This window comes from Coptis chinensis, chromosome 7 (assembly GCF_015680905.1).
Source record: "Coptis chinensis isolate HL-2020 chromosome 7, ASM1568090v1, whole genome shotgun sequence".
NCBI lineage: Eukaryota > Viridiplantae > Streptophyta > Magnoliopsida > Ranunculales > Ranunculaceae > Coptis > Coptis chinensis.
In genome coordinates, this window is record NC_141462.1 from 96593296 (window position 1) to 96616026 (window position 22731).

The 22731-nt window shown below is 38.0% G+C and overlaps 4 protein-coding genes and 1 pseudogene across 6 annotated transcripts; all 5 read left to right on the top strand.

Moving 5' to 3' along the window:
• The first annotated feature begins 20 nt into the window (after positions 1–20).
• On the top strand, positions 21–1543 carry LOC147490323 (uncharacterized). The gene is made up of 4 exons (XM_086570889.1): positions 21–160; positions 236–311; positions 577–703; positions 1079–1543. Exons 1-4 carry the CDS (start codon positions 50–52, stop codon positions 1260–1262), a joined length of 498 nt encoding a protein of 165 aa, XP_086427015.1. The 5' UTR covers positions 21–49; the 3' UTR covers positions 1263–1543.
• Positions 1544–2664: 1121 nt separating this feature from the next.
• LOC147490324 (putative aarF domain-containing protein kinase At5g05200, chloroplastic) lies at positions 2665–8159 on the top strand. 2 transcript variants are annotated; one of them, XR_015202554.1, is made up of 12 exons: positions 2665–2812; positions 2905–3047; positions 3119–3232; positions 3478–3666; positions 3743–3898; positions 4075–4340; positions 4469–4566; positions 4859–5037; positions 5540–5656; positions 5915–6122; positions 6521–6835; positions 7691–8159. XR_015202554.1 is itself a non-coding variant. In XM_086573316.1 (10 exons), the coding sequence occupies exons 1-10, from the start codon at positions 2701–2703 to the stop codon at positions 6092–6094; spliced, it is 1554 nt and encodes a 517-aa protein (XP_086429442.1). In that variant the 5' UTR covers positions 2665–2700; the 3' UTR covers positions 6095–6261. The 2 variants fall into 2 exon arrangements, 1 of the variants encoding a protein (XP_086429442.1); XM_086573316.1 differs by lacking the exons at positions 6521–6835; positions 7691–8159 and having other exon boundaries at positions 5915–6261.
• A 1280-nt stretch (positions 8160–9439) lies between these two features.
• LOC147490325 (cullin-1 pseudogene) lies at positions 9440–12119 on the top strand (annotated as a pseudogene). Its single transcript, XR_015202525.1, has one exon. The product of XR_015202525.1 is annotated as a cullin-1 pseudogene (transcript).
• A 2136-nt stretch (positions 12120–14255) lies between these two features.
• LOC147490326 (metalloendoproteinase 3-MMP-like) lies at positions 14256–15212 on the top strand. The gene has a single exon (XM_086574845.1). The coding sequence runs from the start codon at positions 14256–14258 to the stop codon at positions 15210–15212; it is 957 nt and encodes a 318-aa protein (XP_086430971.1).
• A 6401-nt stretch (positions 15213–21613) lies between these two features.
• On the top strand, positions 21614–22618 carry LOC147490327 (metalloendoproteinase 5-MMP-like). Its single transcript, XM_086575305.1, has one exon. It carries the CDS (start codon positions 21628–21630, stop codon positions 22531–22533), a length of 906 nt encoding a protein of 301 aa, XP_086431431.1. The 5' UTR covers positions 21614–21627; the 3' UTR covers positions 22534–22618.
• The last annotated feature ends 113 nt before the right edge of the window (positions 22619–22731 follow it).

A 22731-nucleotide genomic window follows, 5' to 3' on the forward strand; every position in this document is an offset into this window, starting at 1 on the left:
TCTTCTGATTGGTTTGAAACATATTGGTGGTGTTAATAGCAATTGAGTGATGAAAGGAGGAAGAAAGAATTTGAAGAGAGCTGCTGAAGAAGCATATACTTTCCAGGAAGGTCAATGTGTTATGCAAGTCGTGTCCCTTCGGGGTTCCAATTTGATTGAGGTAGTACTTGCCCTTGATTTAGATGAACTTGTTATACTTTTTAATGTTTTTGTTCATGATTCTACTTTTCCTTAGATAATGGATGACAAAGGTGAGAAATCATTGGCAATTTTTCCAGCCAAATTTCAGAAGAGTATGTGGATAAAACGAGGTTTGTGCACTTTGTATTTACTCATGCAAGGAGTTTTTATTCAATTGTTGAATTGCTTATATATAAAGCAATGATTTTAACTGGTGTGTCCAATGAATCCATTACTCTTTATTTGGCCAATTTCCATTAGTTACCTCTCTGCAGCACCCTATTATTTGGATATCCAATCTTAAGGTGGTGGGTGTCAGAGAGTGTGGAATATATAAAGGGGAGTGTTGTCCTTTGAATAAATTGTAACTGATGTCCAGATGATTCCAATGTGTAGGGAGCTTTGTTGTTATAGATGAGAGGGGGAGGGATATGGCTCTTGAATCTGGCAGCAAGGTGACCTGTATTGTTTCACAAGTGCTCTTTCACGAACAACTTCGCGTGCTACAGAAATCTCCAGAATGGTATGTTGTTTTCCTGGATCCTTAGTTAAACATTATGGCACCTCTAAACTAACAATATATGACGAAATGATGTTAAATGTTATTCTCTTACCATTCTAACATTCTTGATGAGGAGACTGAGTAAAGAAAAACCACCGAGGCAAATACCTACCGTGTTGGTAGATAAGTGTCTACACTCTACAGTGTGTGATCCACAGTCTCACTGAAGGGAGTAAAAGCTCAATCTTTTATAGCAAGTGCTTCTCACCAACATTACTTATGATATATGTTTTTATGCTGTTGTTGTCTGTATAGTGTATAGTTTGCAAATTAAACCAAGACGAGACATAGGGAACAAGGAATTTGCTAAAGTTGTGTTATTTATTGTCAATGCAGGCCAGATGTTTTTAGAACCGTTGCAGATAATTCCAACGATCATCTAAAAACACCAATATGTGAAAGTACAGAGGAATTGAATTCAAGCGATGATGATCTTCCTCCAATAGAAGAAAACCTGAATAGAAGAAGACCCATGGAGCTGCCTTCAGATTCAGACACAGATTCTGAAACCACAAGTTAGAAGGATCCCAAAGTTGGAAGTGTCGGTCTCTGCCAAACTGCCACTAGCTTTGTTTACGCATTTCGCATTGATATAGGAAGGAGATGGATCTGTACCCATGTTAATTTGCGCTTTTTTAACATGCAGAAGAATCTTTATAAGCTGAGGCCTTGTGTCATGTTTATTGTTATGCACCAGCATTATGATGGGTGTGGGTTTTTGGTGAAAATTTTGTTCTTCTAAATGTTGTCATGGATCTTACTTAACAGTTCACAGTTAAATCGGAAATATTCATGTATCAATGAAGTAGTACTAACTCTTGTAATCTGTAGCTTTGAAGTTTTCCAGGAAGCAGGTTATTGTATCGAGTAAGCCATTACTTTTGTGGCTGAACAACCGCTTTTGTGCACATCTCCTTCCTAGTGGTGAATAGATGACTTTTGACGTTAAAAAGAGCACATCTCCTTCCATGATCTATTCTCATTTTTTAAGGCCAAATGAGGGCCGGGTTTTACTAGTTTACTTAATATTTTTTGGTGATATTTTATTTATTTTTGTCATATTTTGATGATGTATATCAATTTTAACTAAGTATACAAAACTAATTTTTATACTTTTAGAAAAAAGAGATATAGAGATGATACTCTTAAAACATCAACATTTTTCATATTTAACTATGTTGTTAGGTTGTATTTGTTTTTATATATTAATTTATATACGTATCCTTAAATCAATTACACAAAACACATATGTTATACTCTAATTTATATCCTATTGAAAACTAATTTAGTAAATTTTGTTTTTTTTATACAATTTAGATAATTAAAGTATAATACATAAATGTAATATAAGAACATCTCTAGGTGGTAGAAAATTCAATCGCATCCTTCAAATTTGAAGGAATGCGTCAGAATTTGCCGAAATTCCATCTCTAGGTGGAAGTATTCGTAGTTGCATCATCTGCTTGTTCACATTCTTGTTCACAAATTTGGCAATTTGGATGTGGATGCGGAGCGACATTGGTAATGTCGCCCCAATTTTTTTTTTGACTTTGATCAGCACCACGCGCCAGTAGTACTGTCACGCGAGTTATTTTATTTTTTATATTTTCAATTTGGTGCGACAGTGGAAATGTTGTGTGAGTTTTTTTTTCAACTTGGGGGCAACATTGGTAATATCACGCGACAGTATGAATGTCGCCCAAGGTAGCCCTATTCCAAATTTGCGACCACCTAAAATTGGTCGAAATTTGGGACCAGTTTCTTCATTCGCTACCACCACATATAAATGCTCTAAAATAACAATAAAATGTATAATAGCCAAGAGACAAAATAGTTCGGTTACTGTTTCTCCACGTGGCACTCCCTCCTTCACGGCTAACGAAAAACCGTATTATAAACCAAACCAAACCAAACCAAAAAATAAAAGGAAAATCAGAGCACAACTGAACTTAGTTGTGATGGCGACATTAGCGTACTCCCGTCTTCCCCGAACAATTGGGCGTCCATCAACTCGCTTATCAATATATGCACGCAATTCACAAGCCCAAAATTTATCTTCCCGAATTCAAGGTAGTTATTGAGCTCGTTTCCACATATTGAGTAGTCAAATTTTATATATATATATATATTAACTATACTTTGCTGTTTGTTGGCTACTCCAGTTAGCATTGATAAGCTGCCCAAATTGGTGGAGGACATTGTCCAGACATCGTTAAACACCGGTCCACGTGGACCACTTAGACTAGTTCAAGGTATTCAAGCTGCTATTGGGGTTGGTGGAGAATGGTTAGCTGATCTTTCCAAGGTAACAACCCTTTACTAGAGTTTATGTACTTACAGTAGTAACGTAGATAGTGACAAGACTGTTTCTTGCAGTCAGGGAATGCATCTTCGGGATTGCCAATGGAAATGCAGCTTGGACTACTATCACCAGTATATTTGAGGAGATTATTTGAACGTATGGGAGCTACCTATATCAAATTAGGCCAGGTAAAGTTTATCTCTTTTTATTACATTCTTAGTGGATGCACCATGTCAATATCATCTAGTTTCAAGATGAGCCTAGATTACACTCATTTGGCCAATAGTTTCAAATGGACTTTGCTGGTAGTAGCAACATGTTGATAGTGTGTTCTGCAGTTGCTGTATGTGTCATGTCATTGATTTCTTTTTGTTGAGTCAATATCCAGTGGAATATCTCTTTTGATGACTGTTTCCTCTTGTGCGGTTGTAAGTTCATAGCATCAACTCCGACATTGTTTCCACCAGAGTATGTCCAGGAGTTCCAGAGCTGTTTTGATAGGGCCCCACCTGTTCCTTTTGAAGAAATACAAGCTATTCTCCGTCAGGAATTAGGGGATGCGGTAGATACTATATATGAGTATATCGATCCAGTGCCAATTGCTTCTGCTTCAATTGCACAGGTTTGTACATTTAAGCTTTTTTTTTTTTTTTTTTCTGCTTAAAAGGAGATGGTGAAATATTAAGTACTTTGCTCAGGTTCATGGTGCAAGGCTCAGAGGTGCCCAGGAAGATGTGGTAATAAAGGTTTTAAAGCCTGGAATAGAGGATGTGTTAGTTGCGGATCTGAATTTCGTTTATGTTGTTGCTCGAATTCTGGAATTTCTGAATCCTGAGCTCAGCCGAGCATCATTGGTGCGTAAAGAACTATCTGAGTTATAAATGCAATGCATCTTAACAACTGTAAAATTTGAACTGTTTTTACCTTACTACTTTTTTCATCTAATGTCAAGTGAAGTCCTCATTTATCTTACTCTCCAAGGTAAAGTCCAGAATATTGTTCAAATAAATCTTATACATTCCTTCAGTAGGTTTCAGTCGTCAAAGATATAAGGGGTTCAATGCTCGAAGAAGTTGACTTCAACAAGGAAGCTGTGAATATTGTGTCATTCAGGAGATATCTCGAAGATATGGGACTTGTGGAGCAAGCTACAGCTCCAAAAGTATATTTACAGTGTAGTACCAAACGAGTATTGACCATGGAGAGGCTTTATGGAGTTCCTCTCACTGACTTAGATTCTATAAGATCACTTGTTTCTAGTCCAGAGACAAGTCTTATTACCGCGCTTAATGTGTGGTAAGTATCTAAACCATGTGCAGGTATTTATATAACCAAATAGCTCGTGCTAAAGTTTCTATTTAGTATAAGTGCTAACATGTTTCAAACTTAAACTAAGATTTTGCTCGTTTGACGGTCTTTAATAGGTTTGGGAGTTTGCTTGGTTGTGAATCCTTCCATGCTGATGTACATGCAGGGAATCTGTGGCTACTTCGTGATGGACGTATTGGATTTCTTGATTTTGGTAATTGCATAACTTCATGCATAACTTCAAAGGGTATTCTTGGTTTATGCTCTGTTTTTTATTAAAAAAAATAACAATATTAATAATGAAAAAAAAATCTGGTGTTACTTGGTTAATCTTAATTTAGAAGTTGCTATAACATTTTTTTCGCAGATTTTAAGTCTTACATTTAACTTGGTATACCAATTTCCAAGTAATATTCCTGTTGTTGTCCTGGAGTTTGTTCAAGATTGGCAATCTATCATATGAAAAAATTTAATTAGCTTAGCGTTGCAACCAATATACTCTACAGGTATTGTTGGACGTATATCACCAAAGACATGGGCTGCTATGGAAACATTTTTGATATCATTTTCAAGTGAAGATTACGAATTAATGGCATCTTCATTAGTTGAAATGGGTGCCACTGATGGGAATGTGGATGCTAAGGCCTTTGCAAGAGATTTGGAGAAAGTATTTTCTTCAATACAGGTATGAAAATCTAATTGAGAGTTGTAAATGAGTGAAACCATATTATATGATTTTCCTTGTTTATCACCTTTTGGATCTACATTTGCACCTCCATGAAAGAATTTACTTCCTAATTCCAACTTTTCATCAACCTCATATTAGCTACAGTAATATCATATATTTTCCAGATTACTGATATAGATAGCCACTTAGTATGAAAAGTGGCTCGAGTTAACTTTGGATGTGAGTTTACATACAGTTCACGAAAGCAAGTAGTTTCCAATCGAACTTCCAAACTAGTTATTTACTTATTTAGATTACTCTTGGAATTTCGTGAAAGAATTTCGATTTTATTCTATCTCTTTTGGTCCTGAACTCCGTAATTACATCTTGTCTCCCTCTCAACCCTTCACCGAAATTTAGGAACACTCGCTCAATAAGAAAGTCGGGAATGATATCTCCTGCTTTCCTCATGATAGTTGTAGCTAATAGGGAGCATCTCTCTTTTCTTTTTTTAATGCAGAATTTGGATACTGAAATCATCATTGCAGCAGCTGGAGGATCTAATACAAATGCAACTACAGTTGCTGCTAATGTAGTTGTTGATGAGAGGCAGATGAATGCTCTGTTTTTTGATGTGGTAAGCTAGTTCAAGAAACTCTTAGTATTACTGAGCATGGGTGTGCCAGTTGCTTTTTGCATCGAAGTTACCTAAAAGCATCAACTCCACTCTTGTAAATACAATGCGGAGTCCTACATTTGAATTATAACTTTGCTGGCACTTTCTTAAGTTTCTTAGAAAGAAGCAATTGACCGCCTCAGTTAGTGTGTCATCAGTTCTTCAATTGTAATGTTGGCAATGGGAAGTGCTTATATATTTCTATCAACTATTGTACAGGTGCTGGTGAGTGAATCATATGGTCTGAGATTCCCTCGAGAGTTTGCTCTACTCATGAAGCAACTTTTGTATTTCGATCGCTACACCCGATTATTAGCTCCCAACCTAAACATGCTCCAGGATCAAAGAATCAGCATTGCCTCAAACCGAAGGATTAATAACAGGGTTCAATTTCTATGAACATTACAGAATTATTGTATTTTTGCAGGTATTTTTGCAGCTTGATTTGATGTTAATTGCAATATCTGCATATAAATATCCTTTATAGCTGTAAGCCTGTAATAGATATACGTCCCTCTAAACTCTTGGGATATGATGTAAATAAAGTATTTTCGATTTGATTACAACCACAATATTCTCCTTAGTTTCTAGTGTACTCTTTTCTTGGCTAGAATACTTTCTTTAACATTCTGCATTTTCCCTTCAGAAACGAGGAGGAGAAAATAGCAAATTAAAACGCATAGGTCTGACCTGACATCATCTTAAAAGTGTTTCGAGTAAAACATTCCTCTTTTGGATTTTAAAAGGGCCTTAGGTTTTCCGGTCTCTTAGTATGTAAGGTAATTAATGGAGGGGAGAAAGGCAATTGATTTTTAGCAATTGCAGTGTGTTTTTGAGATGGCGATCAACGACGAAAAGAAGATTATCTCTTTGAAGGAAGGATGGAATTTGCTGGAGAAGAAAATCAAGGCGGTGATGGAAGGGCTTCCCAAGACAAAGTGTGGTTCAGAAGAATATATACAGATCTACGGCACTAAATACACAATGTGCACTCAGATACCTCCTAATGATTACTCTCAACAGCTTTACAGGCTTTACAGCCAATGCTATGGGTTGTTCATAGAGCATATCACGAGTTTTGCCATCTATACAAGAAAAGCAGGATGACAATGAATACATGTTGAGAGAGATTGCAAAAAGGTGGGTAGATTATAAAGTTATGATTAGATGGGTTTCGTGCTATTTTATCTCGATCACTATTTCATTCCTAGGAAGAACTTGCTATCACTTGAAGCTCTTAGGCTATGTCCAATGGCCCTGTATCCTCACAAAAGTAGTGTGGGGAGCGGCAGTTTTTACCCTTCATCCGAATATCACTCTCTATATATAGAGTGTTTTTTAGGAATGCAAAGTACATTCTACGGCCAGATGAATTGGAGCCAAATTGAAGAAATGCAAATGGCGCCACTTGAAGTGGCACAGAATGGGTTAAGCATATCATTTGGCGCCATTTGAAATGGAGTCAATTGTTTTGTGTCCCCACCAAGTTAGAAGCTAATTATGACCAGTTCTTATGTTATTTTATTTTTAATTTTGCACCGGTCGAAGTGGCGTAGAATGGTCGGAACCATTGGACACCAAAATTTACTCTCCATCCTCAAAACACTGTTTTTTTGGTGGAATGGAGATAGAGGTGGATGCACCATTGGATTCAGCCTTAGTCTAAGTTGCTTCCACGATTTGGTCTATCAAAATATCAAAGTTAAAGTTAAGGACATTGCTATCTCTCTGATTGACCGAGAGCGAGAAGGCGAGCAGATTGATAGAGCTTCCTTAAAGAACGCAGTGGGTATGTTCATTGAAGTCAGAATGGGAGATATAGCTTTTTATGAGAAAAACTCTGAAGTGTTCTTGCTTAATCATACAGCTGCTTATGATCTAGGAAGACTTCTGACTGGGTTAAACAATATTTTTGTCCAGATTATTTTGTATGATCATACAGTTGCTTATGATCTAGGAAGACTTCTGACTGGGTTGAACAATATTTTTGTCCAGATTACTTTGTGATGGCTAAGGACTGTTTGGAACAAGAGAAGGAAAGAGCTTCTCATTACATGCATTCAAGTACCGAGCAGAAGTTGTTAGATAAAGTGCCACACGAGTTTGTCACGCTTGCTAGAGATATGACAAGACGTCAAGGTAGAAGAAAATCAATGGATGACTGAATAGTGGATCTGACTAGTCATTAGTGCCCTTTAATTGTTTAACTTGATACTGATTTAGCAGTTTAGCCTAAATTCATTTTTTCACAAGTACGACTTTAAAAATGTTTTAAATCTTCATAATGACGTGAAGAACTATTTTTCAAATTGTGAGAAATAGTTAATCAATGGTGCTTAGGAGTTTATAGAATTATACGACCAGGAGCCGAGTCAAGCAAGGAATTTATCTGAGTGTGCACTTTGACGAATTGAATTTGTTTGTATATTGTAACAAAAACGGTCAACCCAATTTGATTTTTTTTTTTTGTGTATTTGGAGAAGAATACCTTAATTTCCCATCTAATGGGGGAAAATCCTAATTAGCTCGGGTAACCCTATTTTTTATGGAAAAAAATTAGTGAGGCAAGCATAGTGAGACACAAATCTGTTCTTTCTTTCATACTGCTGTGACATATTATGCTAACTAAGGGCCGGTATTGGTTAGGGTAATAATAACAGTGTAATATATGTTTCTTCGTGTGTTTGTGTAGCATGTTGTCTGCTGTTCTGCCAGCACATACATATCAATTTTAGAGCATATAAAAGTTTCATAATCCCAACTAAACTAAAAGCACAGATAACAAAAAGTTTAGCAAAAGTTAGCAAAACCGGGTGGTTTTTATAGGGGTTATGAGCAAGTAATTGGTAGGACACATGTGGTAGTATGGACAAATGTGATGCTAGAACGAGCGACACGTTCTCACATGTTGCATATGTGTGGTAGCTCCATATATTATGTTGTTTGAGCTGCCATAGAAAAAGCGTGGTTAAGAATATAATGATAATGAGAGTGTGGTTAATGGCGTGATGATGGTAATGACTTGAGTGTTGCACGGGGTAAATGCCTAATGCTAATGATAGCAATAATGAGAGTGTCAGGTGATGATGCCACGAGATGAAATCGAGCGATAAGTCATTGATCTTGACGAATGTGAGTCATTAAGCTTGAGGAGTGTGTGGAGCTGAATCAACTTTGAATGTGACGAGTATCCGTATGTCTGGAGTCGTTATGAGTTGGTGGAGTCAATATAATCGACTTGGGGTAGGAGGTCCCTTACAACCACTATTATCGTCCACTGAACAGAGATTTCTGAGTCCCTGTCTTATTCGCATTTGTATATTTTTTTTTGTTTCAATTTGACATCCCTTTATATATAGACGTTAATGAGTGTTTGTCAACGCATTTGAATTCAATAATTTTGAAGCGTCTTTTACCTCCACATGTTTGCGTTTCATTGCGAACTTCTTCAAAAAGGAGAGTTCAATGTAAATGACAACAGGGTAACAGAAATGGTTACTGAATGCCAATTTCAAATAGCCTAAACTAGTGCGTGTGCCTTGTGTGCTGTGTGTCTAGGGAGTATTCTTTTAGAATGACTTGGGATCAGTCTTTTATTTTTCCATGAATGACTTGGGATCAGTCATCAGCCTCGGATCAAATCAACCTTGCAACTTGGAGAATTTGACTAATCACGTCATACAAAATTATGAACAATGAGCCTCAAAGTTGCATAATGAAAGTCAAGTAGGACGAAAAAGATTATTATGGAGAACAAAAAAGGAGACATAAAAACCAATTAAATAATATAATCACTCTTTAGGAAAAATAAGTAAACATTCCAAACAAGGATTCTACTGCGGTTAGGAGACTTTCCAAATTCACTTTTCTTGGTCTCTAGTCTCTAACTCTGATTTCCAAGTTCTTCCAAAAAATTCTTCAATGGAGATGGGAAGAAAACGACCGATCCTATTGGAGGAAGGATGGGCGTTCATAGAGAAGGGAATCACAAAGTTGGAAAGGCTCTTAGAAGGGCTTCCTGAACCACAGTTCAATTCTACCGAATACATACAACTATACACAACCATATATGATATGTGCACTCACAAACCTCCTCACGATTACTCTCAACAACTCTACGACAATTACAAAACGGCGTTCAATGACTATATCATTGCAAAGGTTTTGCCATCTATACAAGAAAAGCACCACGAGTACATGCTGATCGAGCTTGTGAAAAGATGGTCTAATCATAAAGTTATGGTAAGGTGGCTTTGGCGTTTTTTCCATTACCTTGATCGTTATTTTATTGCTAGGAAGTCGTTGCCAGGACTTCAAGTTGTTGGTATGAAATGTTTCCGTGATTTGGTTTATGAAAATATTAAAGTAGAAGCAAAAGATGCTGTAATCGCTTTGATTCACCGTGAGCGAGAGGGTGAGCAGATTGATCGAGCATTGTTGAAGAACGTTTTGGATATTTTTGTTGAAGTCGGGATGGGGACAACGGATCGTTATGAAAAGGACTTTGAAGAGGCCTTGCTTGGTGATACTGTTGCTTATTATTCTAGGAATTCTTCCAAGTGGATTGAAGAAGATTCTTGTCCAGAATACATGTTGAAGGCCGAGGAGTGTTTGAAACGAGAGAAGGACAGGGTTGCTCATTACTTGCATTCTAGCAGCGAACAGAAGTTGTTTGATAAATCACAGCACGAGTTGTTGTACGTTCATACAACCCAGCTGCTTGAAAAGGAACACTCTGGTGTTGTCGCTTTGCTTAGAGATGACAAGGTGGAGGATCTCTCAAGGATGTTTAGGCTTTTCATCAAGGTACCGATGGGATTGAATCCCATTTCTAGTGTGTTTAAAGAGCACGTTACAAAGGAAGGTATTGCCTTGGTGAAACAAGCAGAAGATGCTGCGAGTAACAGAATGCCAGAGAAGAAGGAAGTCGTAGGAATGCAAGAACATATTTTGGTAAAACTACTAGAGTTGCATGACAAATACCTGGAGTATGTGAACAACTGCTTTCGGAACCATACGCAATTCCACAAGGCGCACAAGGAGGCTTTTGAGGTCTTCTGTAACAAGAGTGTTGCTGGTAGTTCCAGCGCAGAAATACTGTCTACTTTCTGTGATAACATCCTGAAGAAAGGAGGGAGCGAGAAATTGAGTGATGAGGCCATTGAAGAGACACTAGAGAAGATTGTCAAGCTTCTTGCTTACATCAGCGACAAAGACCTTTTTGCTGAATTCTGTAGGAAAAAACTCGCTCGCAGGCTCCTATTTAACACTTGCGCAAGCGAAGACCATGAACGGAGTATTTTGACAAAGCTGAAGCAGCAATGTGGTGGACAGTTCACTTCAAAGATGGAAGGAATGGTCACGGACTTGATACTGGCAAAGGAACACCAGGGAGATTTTGAGGAATATCTCAAAAACAATCCTCATGCACATCCTGGGGTCGACTTGAATATGACCGTCTTAACTACTGGATTCTGGCCAAGCTACAAATCCGCGGAGCTGAACTTACCTGTTGAGATGGTTAGGTCTATGGAAGCTTTTAAGGAGTACTATAAAACGAAAACGAAACACAGGAAACTTACTTGGATATACTCTCTTGGTACTTGTATTGTCACTGGGAAGTTTGAACAGAGGAATATCGAGTTGGTTGTGACTACTTATCAGGCTGCGCTTCTGCTTCTATTCAATGAAGTAAATGAACCAGGTAGCTTGAGTTATTCTGATATCAAGGAACAACTAAACTTGGCAGAGGATGATGTCACTAGATTGCTTCACTCTTTGGCTTGTGCGAAATACAAAATACTGAACAAAATCCCAAACACTAGAACCATTTCTACAAAGGACGTGTTTGAGTTCAACTCAAAGTTTACTGACAAGATGCGAAGGATCAAGGTCCCTCTCCCTCCAGTTGATGAGAAGAAGAAAGTGTTAGAAGATGTTGACAAGGATAGACGTTTTTCCATTGATGCCTCGATTGTAAGGATCATGAAGAGCCGGAAAGTCTTGGGACATCAGCAGCTAGTGGCGGAATGTGTTGAGCAGCTAAGCCGCATGTTCAAGCCCGACTTTAAAGTAATCAAAAAGCGTATCGAAGATTTGATTACTCGTGATTATCTGGAGAGAGATGTAGAAAACCCACAACTATACAGGTATCTGGCCTGATTATGTGAATTGCAGTAGGATTCTATTTTATTTTATTTATTTGTCAATTGCAGTAGGAGGAAGGTTTCACTGTGAGAATTTTAGTTATTTTGTTGATATCGTAGGAATTCAACAAAAAAAGAATACTTTGCTTAGGCAGTACATTACATTCATAACTAGTGTTCTGTTCTTAGTTAACTATATTATGTTCTTAATCTTGAGGCTTGGAACTGTTAGTTTAGAATAGTACATAGTGATTTAAGTTCAGGAACTTGGTTCTGACTATATATGGATGAGTAAATTCTTCTGTAATCATATTTTCTATTAAGTATCAAGCATGCATGGCGTTTTCTAGAAGATAATTCCTCTCTTATATTTTGCTTACGAAGTTGGGATAACACATTTCAGGGGAACAGCGAGATGTCTCAAGTCCATGTGTTTAGGGGCCATTTTCTTTTTAGGTTGGCATCTGAGTCTGATTAGAACTCCATTCAGTGTCCACTAAATCTATAGGTGCTATTTAATAGCTGATTTGAATCAGGCGCAATCTTGCCCAATATTATCCAACACCTGATTTAAAACGGATTGTTAGAATATGCATTTACCTCTAGTAGACCTGTCAGACTCAGTGAATCGCTTTTTTTTCATATTGTACTGCTGGCCGTAGTAGAATGGCAAAACCTTGAGCCCTGTTCCTTTAAGGAGTTTAAGCCTTAAGGTACTCTTGACTTTGAGGTCATATATGGGATACAGGGTTACCAAAGTTTTTTTTTTTGAAATATTTAGAGGGTTACCAAAGTTAGAGCAGAGGTAGCAAATTAATCCAAACACAGAAGGGATTTTCATCACATATTCATCCAGTATTATGCTGAGACATAGATTTTCATCTATAATAATCTTGCCTAGATAATTGTCATTAGAGCTACTTGTTCACCAAATCATATTCATCCAGTATTATGCTGAGACATAGGTTCGTGTAGGTCTCATCCTGTTTATTTTTAAATCAAGCGTGATACATAGGCATGTTTATCTATAATAATCTTGCCTAGATAATTGTCTTTTCTTAGAGCTACTTGTTCACCAAATCTTTCCAAACTTTAGGGGTTCCAAAGTGTCGCAAGTTGTAACAACATTATTGATAAACTGAGATATTAGCTTCTTCACCATATTTTGTGAAGTGCCTAAGTTCGTATGTGAGACTGATGTAGTAAGGCTTTATAGTAGAAGAGTTCAGACAGAGCACTCTGATTCATGCTTATATCACCGTGTTCCGATTTAGGAACTTGATTTTGAAACAACAGAAATCTTAGTGAAAGTTCACTTGAATTGGTTACTAGTGTTAAGATATACGGTTCTTGCCATTGTGAATTCAGCTAAATCTACACGTCCGGCTTGTCAGGCTTCTTCTAGATTATCTGAACTGATAAGCAATGCTGCCTGTTCCTTTGGTGGAACCTGAAAGTTGAAGTGATCGTACTAGTTTTTCAACACTAATCTTAGATACGTACGTCCTCACTTTTCTTTGGGTGCTTTCTTCCAGGCAGAACCATTCGGAAAGTGTAAATGTATTCCCCTGAATCGCTTCTCCTAATCCCCACATAAAGTTTACAAACCGTTTAGTTTCTTGTAGTATCCTAATTTCTAAGCAGGGATACATCTTCAACCTCCAAAGTAATTGAAACTGAGCTCCTCAGATTTAATAATTCATTCTAGTCTTTTTCCTGTAATTTGCTCTTCAGATTTTTGGACCACCATAGGTTTTCTTATGAAAACACAAATATGGACATCGTTTCCTAGACCACCTTCCTAAATATCCAAGCTAAAGATAAGAAAATGTAACGCAATGTGCATAGCATGACAAACACGATGCTTAAGATATTCAGAGGTACACCGGTATCTGAGGCAGAAAATTGCTTGCCTCTTCCATGACCAGACAGTCTTTAAAAACACTTTATTCATTTCCATATTTTTTCTTGAGATTGGAAGGTTGAGAATACGTGCACCATAGCAAGTAAAGAAAATTAGAGAAGCAATGCAACAGAAAACTAGGAAGTCTATTTCAGCCAAACACTCTTAAAAGTCCTCGTCACTACAATTTTCTTGGCATCGAAGCTAATTTGGATCCTGCTGATTAAGTAATTAACTCAATCTATTTATTGCCAACATAATAAGCTAAAATATGAATTCCTTTCACTTTTGTCATTTCCTTTTTGTGTATAAAAAGAAGGCGAAATTAATGAAATTAGTAAAATTGTTTGTACGGCTACTGTATTACTAATTAATAAAATAGTTGCTAAGGTTAGTGTATTACTATATTATTATAAAATAAAATAGTGCTATCCAACATGAACACAGTTCTTCATCAGACCTTGGACTAGCTAGTGATCCATAGCTGAATTTCTTTGTAAAGTTGATTCTAATGGCTCTCAAAAACTCTCCTATTCTAGGATTGCAATCCTTTCTTCTCCTAGTTGTCATGTTCATGTTGCCATCCTTACTTTTCACTAAACCAAATGGGGAACATTTTTCATTCCTTGAAAATCTGCAAGGAAGTCACAAGGGTCAGAAACTGGAAGGAGTCTGTAAACTCAAACGGTATCTTGAAAAATTCGGTTACCTTCAGTATAATGATCATTCGACTCATGCAAATGACGAGGAGTTTGATGACCAATTGGAATCTGCTGTCAAGGTTTACCAACTCAACTACGGTCTCAACGAAACGGGAACTCTGGATTCTAGGACTATGGAAATGATGCTGAGGCCTAGATGTGGTGTGCCTGATATCATCAATGGTACCACACGAATGAGGTCCGGTAAGATGAAGCGGCATCAACACGGTCCTCTCTCATTTCATATTGCCCCACAATTTGCCTTCTTTAGTGGAAGACCAAAATGGCCATATACCCAAGCAAATCTTACGTACAGATTCCGATCTAGTGTTGAAGTCATTGATTTACAAACATTAAGGCCAGTTATAGCTCAAGCTTTCGCGAAATGGGAATTCGTAATTCCGTTTACATTTTCAGAAGCTCAAGAGAGCCAAACTCATTGGAATATCACCATTGGGTTTCATAAACTTGATCATGGCGATCGTCATGCCTTTGATGGACCTGGTGGAGTTCTAGCTCATGCATTTGAACCAACAGTCGGGTGGTTTCATTATGATGCAGATGAGAATTGGAGTCCTAACCCAAATACCAATCAGATTGATTTAGAATCTATTGCTGTACATGAAATTGGACACGTTCTTGGGCTTCAGCATAGTGCGATTCCAGAGGCCGTCATGTATGGTCTTTTTAGTCCAGGAGAGCAGAAAAGAGAACTACACAGTGATGATATTCTAGGAATTCGTACTTTATATGGTCTCGATCGCTAATTAGTACCAAGTAACTAGAGGTTGCTTCACTATATACAGGAATTGTTTTCTGCATTCTGTTGAAGAATTTTTTTTTATTTATAGGAATAATAAGCAATTAGAGATTTTTCTTGAGGGCATATGTAAATCTTTATTATTGGAGATTTGTGTAGCTAATCTACCCTGAAACTGTGGTGGTATTTTGCTGATGAAGTGCTTGCTTTACATCATCAAAACTAGGTTATAGTGGATTTCAAGACTAACTATTCTATTTTCCAGTTTAACATGACAGATATCCTCGATCAAAAGCTTTCTAATTTAGAGGAGTAGTCTTGTGGTTACCCAACTATTAACAACAGATAATAATCCAAAGAAGAAGAACAAGCACCACAACACAAAGATGTAACGTGGTTCGGCCAATAGTGGTTACTTCTACAAGAGTTAATCATTTATAAAGTGGGAAAGACGATTACAATCACTCCTTTCAGTCTCTCACCTTACTAGATCACTCATCTCTCTTTACAGGCTTGTCTCCCTATAAAAGTTATCTCTCAATCTTAATTGCTTTTAAGATTGGGTTTTCTCTCTCTTGTGTTGCCTTGGTTCGTGTTGCTTAGGTTTTCCAAAACCTTGTTTCTGTTTATATAGTAACCCGCAATCTCACGGTTACTATAGCAACCAGAAACAACGAAAATATACATGCTGGCTGCTGGCAAAAAGGCAATGTCGGCGCCGTCGAGCGCCCTCAATATCTTGTAAGTTGTTCCGCGGCATGGTAGCGCCTTAGGTAAGACCAATCTGAGCGCGCACACACTCAGACCTATTCACGCAAACTGAACTTCTTTCTCTCCTCATGTGAGGGATAACTCCAACAATCTCCCCCTCCCGAACAGTGAGAGGGGATACCTCCATACAATTTCCAAATCAACAGGAGGAGTGTGCTACCATACCAACGGTAGCACAACAAACATCAAACTTATCTTTCGGTAAGACTTTGGTCGTCGATATGGATCTTCTCAATATATAAATGTTTGTCTTCGAGTACTTCTCTAATCCAATGATAACACACATGTATGTGCTTGGATCTAGAATGAAAACTTGAATTTTTGCTCAAATGGATGGCGCCTCGGTCATCACATAAAACTACAAACTATTTCGCTTTTAGCCCTAGTTCAAACACGAAGAACCTCTTCATCCATAGCATCTCTTTGCAACACTTTCGGTTGGCTGCAATATACCCGCTACATCAGAAGTGGGAGAGGGCAACACTTTTGCAACTTAGATTGTCAAAATGAAACCGCTCCCCCGCAAAAATATCTAACCAGATAACCGGAGGTAGACTTCATCGAGTCAACATCACCTGTCATGTCTGCATCAATGTAGCATTCAAGTAAGGGCTTACTTCCACCAAAACACAAACACAATTTGGAAATGCCCTTGAGATATCTCAATATTCACTTAACACCTTCCCAATGCTCTTTACCCGGATTTGACAGAAATCGGCTTACAACACCAACGGGCGAAAAGCAATATCCGGTCTTGTACAATGTAAAAAATTATGATAAAGCCAAAGATTTAAAAATTACCATTGCATACATAAAAGGCAATCGCGGGATTACATCGCCATGCATCAAACTTCTTCAGCGGATGCATAAGGAATCTTTTCATCATCCAAGACTTTTGACACCTTGCTCATGCTCACCCTTTGGACACATCTATTTGGTCTTGCAGAAATGACCACCAAGCGGACAACTGACTGGCTTCGCTTGATCCATGTTGAATATCTTCAACACCTTCTCAATGTAGCTTTCTTGAGAAAGCCACAACTCCCACTCTTTCTATCGCGAGTGATCCATATCCCAAGTATCTGCTTTGCTTGACCCAAATCCTTCATCTCAAAAGACTTACTCAAGTCTTTCTTCAGTTTGGATATTTTGTTAATGTTCAGGCCAACTATCAACATATCATCCACATACAACAAGAGCACTATGAAATAATCCCCATCTGAAAATTTCTGAACAAACACACAATGATTGGAAGTAGACTTCTTTTCATCCTAACTATGCTTTATAAAGGAATCAAACTTTATGTACCATTCTCTTTGTTCTAAAGTTGATTCTTTCAACCCATACAAGCTTTTTATCGATAAACTTTTGCATACTAGGTGCTCCTTGCCTTTGACCTCAAACCCTCTCCCCGTGAGCGGGCCGGGTCCATGTAAATATCTTCTTCAAGGTCTCCATGAAGAAAAGTTGTCTTAACATCTAGCTTCTCAACCTCCAGGTTCATACTTGCGGTCAAACCCAATACCACCCGGATAGAAGTCATCTTCACTACAGGAGAGAAAATTTCATCAAAGTCAATCCCTTTCCTTTGACCGAATCCCTTCACAACAAGGCGAGCTTTGTGCATTGGGTGTGGATTATTATCCTCATGCTTGACTTTGTAGATCCACTTATTCTTGAGAATTTTTCTTCCTTTCGGTTTCTCAACTAAGTCATAAGTGTGATTCTTATGCAAAGAATTCATCTCATCATGCATAGCCTTCAACCACTTCTCTTTGTTTGTACCTTCAAGAGCCTCTTTGATAGTACATAGGTTCTCCACCATCATATAGTAAAACATACGTATGTGGTGGATACCTGGTTGAAGTTTGTCTCTCTCTGTCTGACCTCCTTGCCCCATCTGCTGGTGCCTTAGGAGGATGCATTTCTGCTTGCTCTGGTGGTGGTTCATACACTTCATCTGCATATTTTATAGCAATAGGTTCTATTACATCATGAGCAATAAGATTCTCATCATGAGCTTCAAACTCATGGTTCTCTGCATTCTCAATGCCTTCTTCACGTTTCACAGTAGGAACTTCTGGTTCTGAATCAACAAGATCATTAGTGAGAGTTTGTAGCTTCTCAGTCTCCTCAAAGTCTATTATGGTTTGGTCTTCCAAGAACGCAACATCTCGACTTCGGATTACCTTCTTGTTAACCGGATCATAGAGTTTATAGCCAAACTTCTCATCCTCATAACCTAGAAAAATACACTGCTTGGCTTTGTCATCAAGCTTGGATCTCTCATCCTTGGGAATATGAACAAATGCTCTTCACCCAAATACCCTCAAGTATCCGGCCATAATCAACATCTCTGCCTAACCATACTCTATCTGGATAATCACTATTCAGAGGCTTTGACGGCGATAGATTGATCACATGCACGGTTGTACGCATTACTTATACCCAATAACTTCTAGGTAACTTAGAGTGAGACATCATGCATCTCATCCTCTCTACAATGGTCCGGTTAATTCTCTCTGCTATTCCATTCTATTGTGGTGTCTTGGGAACGATCTGCTCATGACTCTTGCAATACTCTTCAAACGGCCCTATGTACTCACCCCCATTATCTGAGCGAATACACTTCAAAGGCTCTTTCCACCATGCTATGGAAAGTCTTGAACACGCCAAGTACTTCATCCTTGGTCTTCAAACTATATGTCCATATCTTTCTTGACGTATCATCAATGAGAGTCAAGAAGTATAAAGCTGCCCCGTGGGACTACTTTCATAGGACCACATAAGTCAGTGTGTACTAGCTCAAGGACATAGTCCTTTCTGTGAGACGGGAATCTTTGGAAAGACACCCTGTGTTGCTTTTCTACCAAACAGTGAGTGCATCTATTTAAATGCGTACATTTTATGTTTGGCAAGGCCTTTTGTTTGGCAAGAACTTCCATGTCTTTTTCGACCATATGACACAGTCTCTTTTGCCATAGTTCAGAGGAAGCTTCTTTTTCTGCCGCATTTACTTCTGCTTTACATAAACTAGCATGTCTCTTGTAAAGAGAACAAGTTTTCTTCCCTTTGGCTACTACTATGGAACCTCTGTTCAGTTCCATACCCCGTTACCAAACAAGTTTAGAAAGTCATCATCATCTAACTTCCCTGTGGAAATTAGGCTTAGCTGAATGTCAGGGACATGTCTTACATCATTGAGTGTCAAGGTGTAGCCGACATTGGTTTCTATATGAACATCCCCAATGCCTACAATCTTCGAGACTCCACTGTTACCCATCTTTACCTCACCAAATTCATCACAGCTGTAGGTAGTGAAGAATCATCTGTGCGGTGTGACGTGATAGGATTGTATCTATCACCCACTCTGTATCTTGGCATGAGGTACTAAGACAGCACACACCACAATTTGACACAATTCCCACTAGATCGTTGACTAGTGCGATAGTATCTTTGCCTGTATTTCCGTTCCTCTATATCATGCATGTCTTCATGTACACAGTTATTCTTCTCATCCATTTTCAATGTTCTGCACTCATACCTGAAGTGACCATTGGTGGCACAATAGTAACATTGCCTCTCTGCCTTAGGAGTTCTAGCTTCACCCCTAGATTTGCTTCTGCCATCACCTCTAGAATGAGATGGTTTTCTGCTCTTACCTCTCCCCCGCTTCTTTGTGACAAGTATCTCTGAGTGAGAGGAGCTGCTTCATGAACCCCTTATTGTCTCCTCATTTAACAATGCCCCGGTAGCCATTTCTATTATGGAAATAACTCTATCCTTAGAGGCTCTGTTAAGAGAAACTGCTAACGTCTCCCAACTTTCGGGTAGAGAGGTTAATAGGAACAAAGCCTCAACTTCATCTCCCATATTAATCTTCATCAAATGCAACTGATTGATGGTATTTTGCAGTTCATTAAGATGCTTAGACATTGAAGAACTTTCTTTGTACTTCGTGTTGGCAAACTTCTTAATGAGCAGCACTTTGTTTCCGGCCGACTTCCTCTCATAGAGTTATTCGAGTTTCTTCCACAAGCCAAAAGCAGTAGTCTCTTGGGATACATAGTGAAAAACAATGTCGTCAATCCACTGTCTAATGTACCCTATTGCTTTTCTGTCAAGTTTGCTCCACTCAGCCAAACATAGAAGGGATTTTCATCACATATTCATCTAGTATTATGCTCAGACATAGGTTCGTGTAGGTGTTATCCTATTTTTTTTTAAATCAATCGTGATACATAGGCATGTTTATCTATAATAATCTTGCCTAGATAATTGTCTTTTCTTAGAACTACTTGTTCACCAAATCTTTCCAAACCGTAAGGGGTTCCAAAGTGTCCCAAGTTGTAACAACATTATTGATAAACTGAGATATTAGCTTCTTCACCATATTTTGTGAAGTGCCTAAGTTCGTATGTGAGACTGATGTAGTAAGGCTTTATAGTATAAGAGTTCAGACAGAGCACTCTGATTCATGCTTATATCACCATGTTCCGATTTAGGAACTTGATTTTGAAACAACAGAAATCTTAGTGAAAGTTCACTTGAATTGGTTATTAGTGTTAAGATATACGACTCTTGCCATTGTGAATTCAGCTAAATCTACACATTCGGCTTGTCAGGCTTCTTCTAGATTATCTGAACTGATAAGCAATATGATGATGCCTGTTCCTTTGGTGGAACCTGATAGTTGAAGTTATCGTACTAGTTTTTCAACAGTAATCTTATACACGTACGTCCTCACTTTTCCTACGGCGCTTTCTTCCGGGTAGAACCATTTGCAAATTTATTATCCCCACATAAAGTTTACAAACCGTTTAGTTTCTTGTAGTATCCTAATTTCTAAGTACGGATACATCTTCAACCTTCAAAGTAATTGAAACTGAGCTCCTCAGATTTAATAATTCATTCTAGTCTTTTTCCTGTAATTTGCTCTTCAGATTTTTGGACCACCATAGGTTTTCTTATGAAAACACAAATATGGACATCGTTTCCTAGACCACCTTCCTAAATATCCAAAATGTAACGCAATGTGCATAGCATGACAAACACGATGCTTAAGATATTCAGAGGTACACCGGTATCTGAGGCAGAAAATTGCTTGCCTCTTCCATGACCAGACAGTCTTTAAAAATACGTGCACCATAGCAAGTAAAGAAAATTAGAGAAGCAATGCAACAGAAAACTAGGAAGTCTATTTCAGCCAAACACTCATAAAAGTCCTTGTCTCTACAATTTTCTTGGCATCTAAGCTATTTGGATCTTGCTGATTAAGTAATTAACTCAATCTATTTATTGCCAACATAATAAGCTAAAATATGAATTCCTTTCACTTTTGTCATTTCCTTAAAAAGAAGGCTAAATTAATGAAAGATTCCGGGGGGAACAAATGAAGGAAAGTTATTTATTAAGATTAATTAGTAAAATTGTTTGAACGGCTACTGTATTACTAATTAATAAAATAGTTGCTAAGGTTAGTGTATTACTATATTATAAAATAAAATAGTGCTATCCAACATGAACACAGTTCTTCATCAGACCTTGGACTAGCTAGTGATCCATAGCTGAATTTCTTTGTAAAGTTGATTCTAATGGCTCTCAAAAACTCTCCTATTCTAGGATTGCAATCCTTTCTTCTCCTAGTTGTCATGTTCATGTTGCCATCCTTACTTTTCACTAAACCAAATGGGGAACCTTTTTCATTCCTTGAAAATCTGCAAGGAAGTCACCAGGGTCAGAAACTAGAAGGAGTCTGTAAACTCAAACGGTATCTTGAAAAATTCGGTTACCTTCAGTATAATGATCATTCGACTCATGCGAATGACGAGGAGTTTGATGACCAATTGGAGTCTGCTGTCAAGGTTTACCAACTCAACTACGGTCTCAACGAAACGGGAACTCTGGATTCTAGGACTATGGAAATGATGCTGAGGCCTAGATGTGGTGTGCCTGATATCATCAATGGTACCACACGAATGAGGTCCGGTAAGATGAAGCGGCATCAACCCGGTCCTCTCTCATTTCATATTGCTCCACAATTTGCCTTCTTTAAAAGAAGACAAAAATGGCCATATACCTTAACCAAAGCAAGTCTTACGTACAGATTCCGATCTAGTGTTGAAGTCATTGATTTACAAACATTAAGGCCAGTTATAGCTCAAGCTTTCGCGAAATGGGCATTCGTAATTCCGTTTACATTTTCAGAAGCTCAAGAGAGCCAAACTCATTGGAATATCACCATTGGGTTTCATAAACTTGATCATGGCGATCGTCATGCCTTTGATGGGCCTGGTGGAATTCTAGCTCATGCATTTGCACCAACAATCGGGTGGTTTCATTATGATGCAGATGAGAATTGGAGTCCTAACCCAAATACCAATCAGATTGATTTAGAATCTATTGCTGCACATGAAATTGGACACGTTCTTGGGCTTGAGCATAGTGCGATTCCAGAGGCCGTCATGTATGGTCTTTTTAGTGCAGGAGAGCAGAAAAGAGAACTACACAGTGATGATATTCTAGGAATTCGTACTTTATATGGTCTCGATCGCTAATTAGTACCAAGTAACTAGAGGTTGCTTCACTATATATTAGTTTAGTAATAAAATCAGGAATTGTTTTCTGCATTCTGTTGAAGACTTTTTTTTATTTATAGGAATAATAAGTAATTAGAGATGTTCTTGAAGGAATATGTAAATCTTTATTATTGGAGAATAGTGTAGCTCATCTACCCTGAAACTGTGGTGGTATTT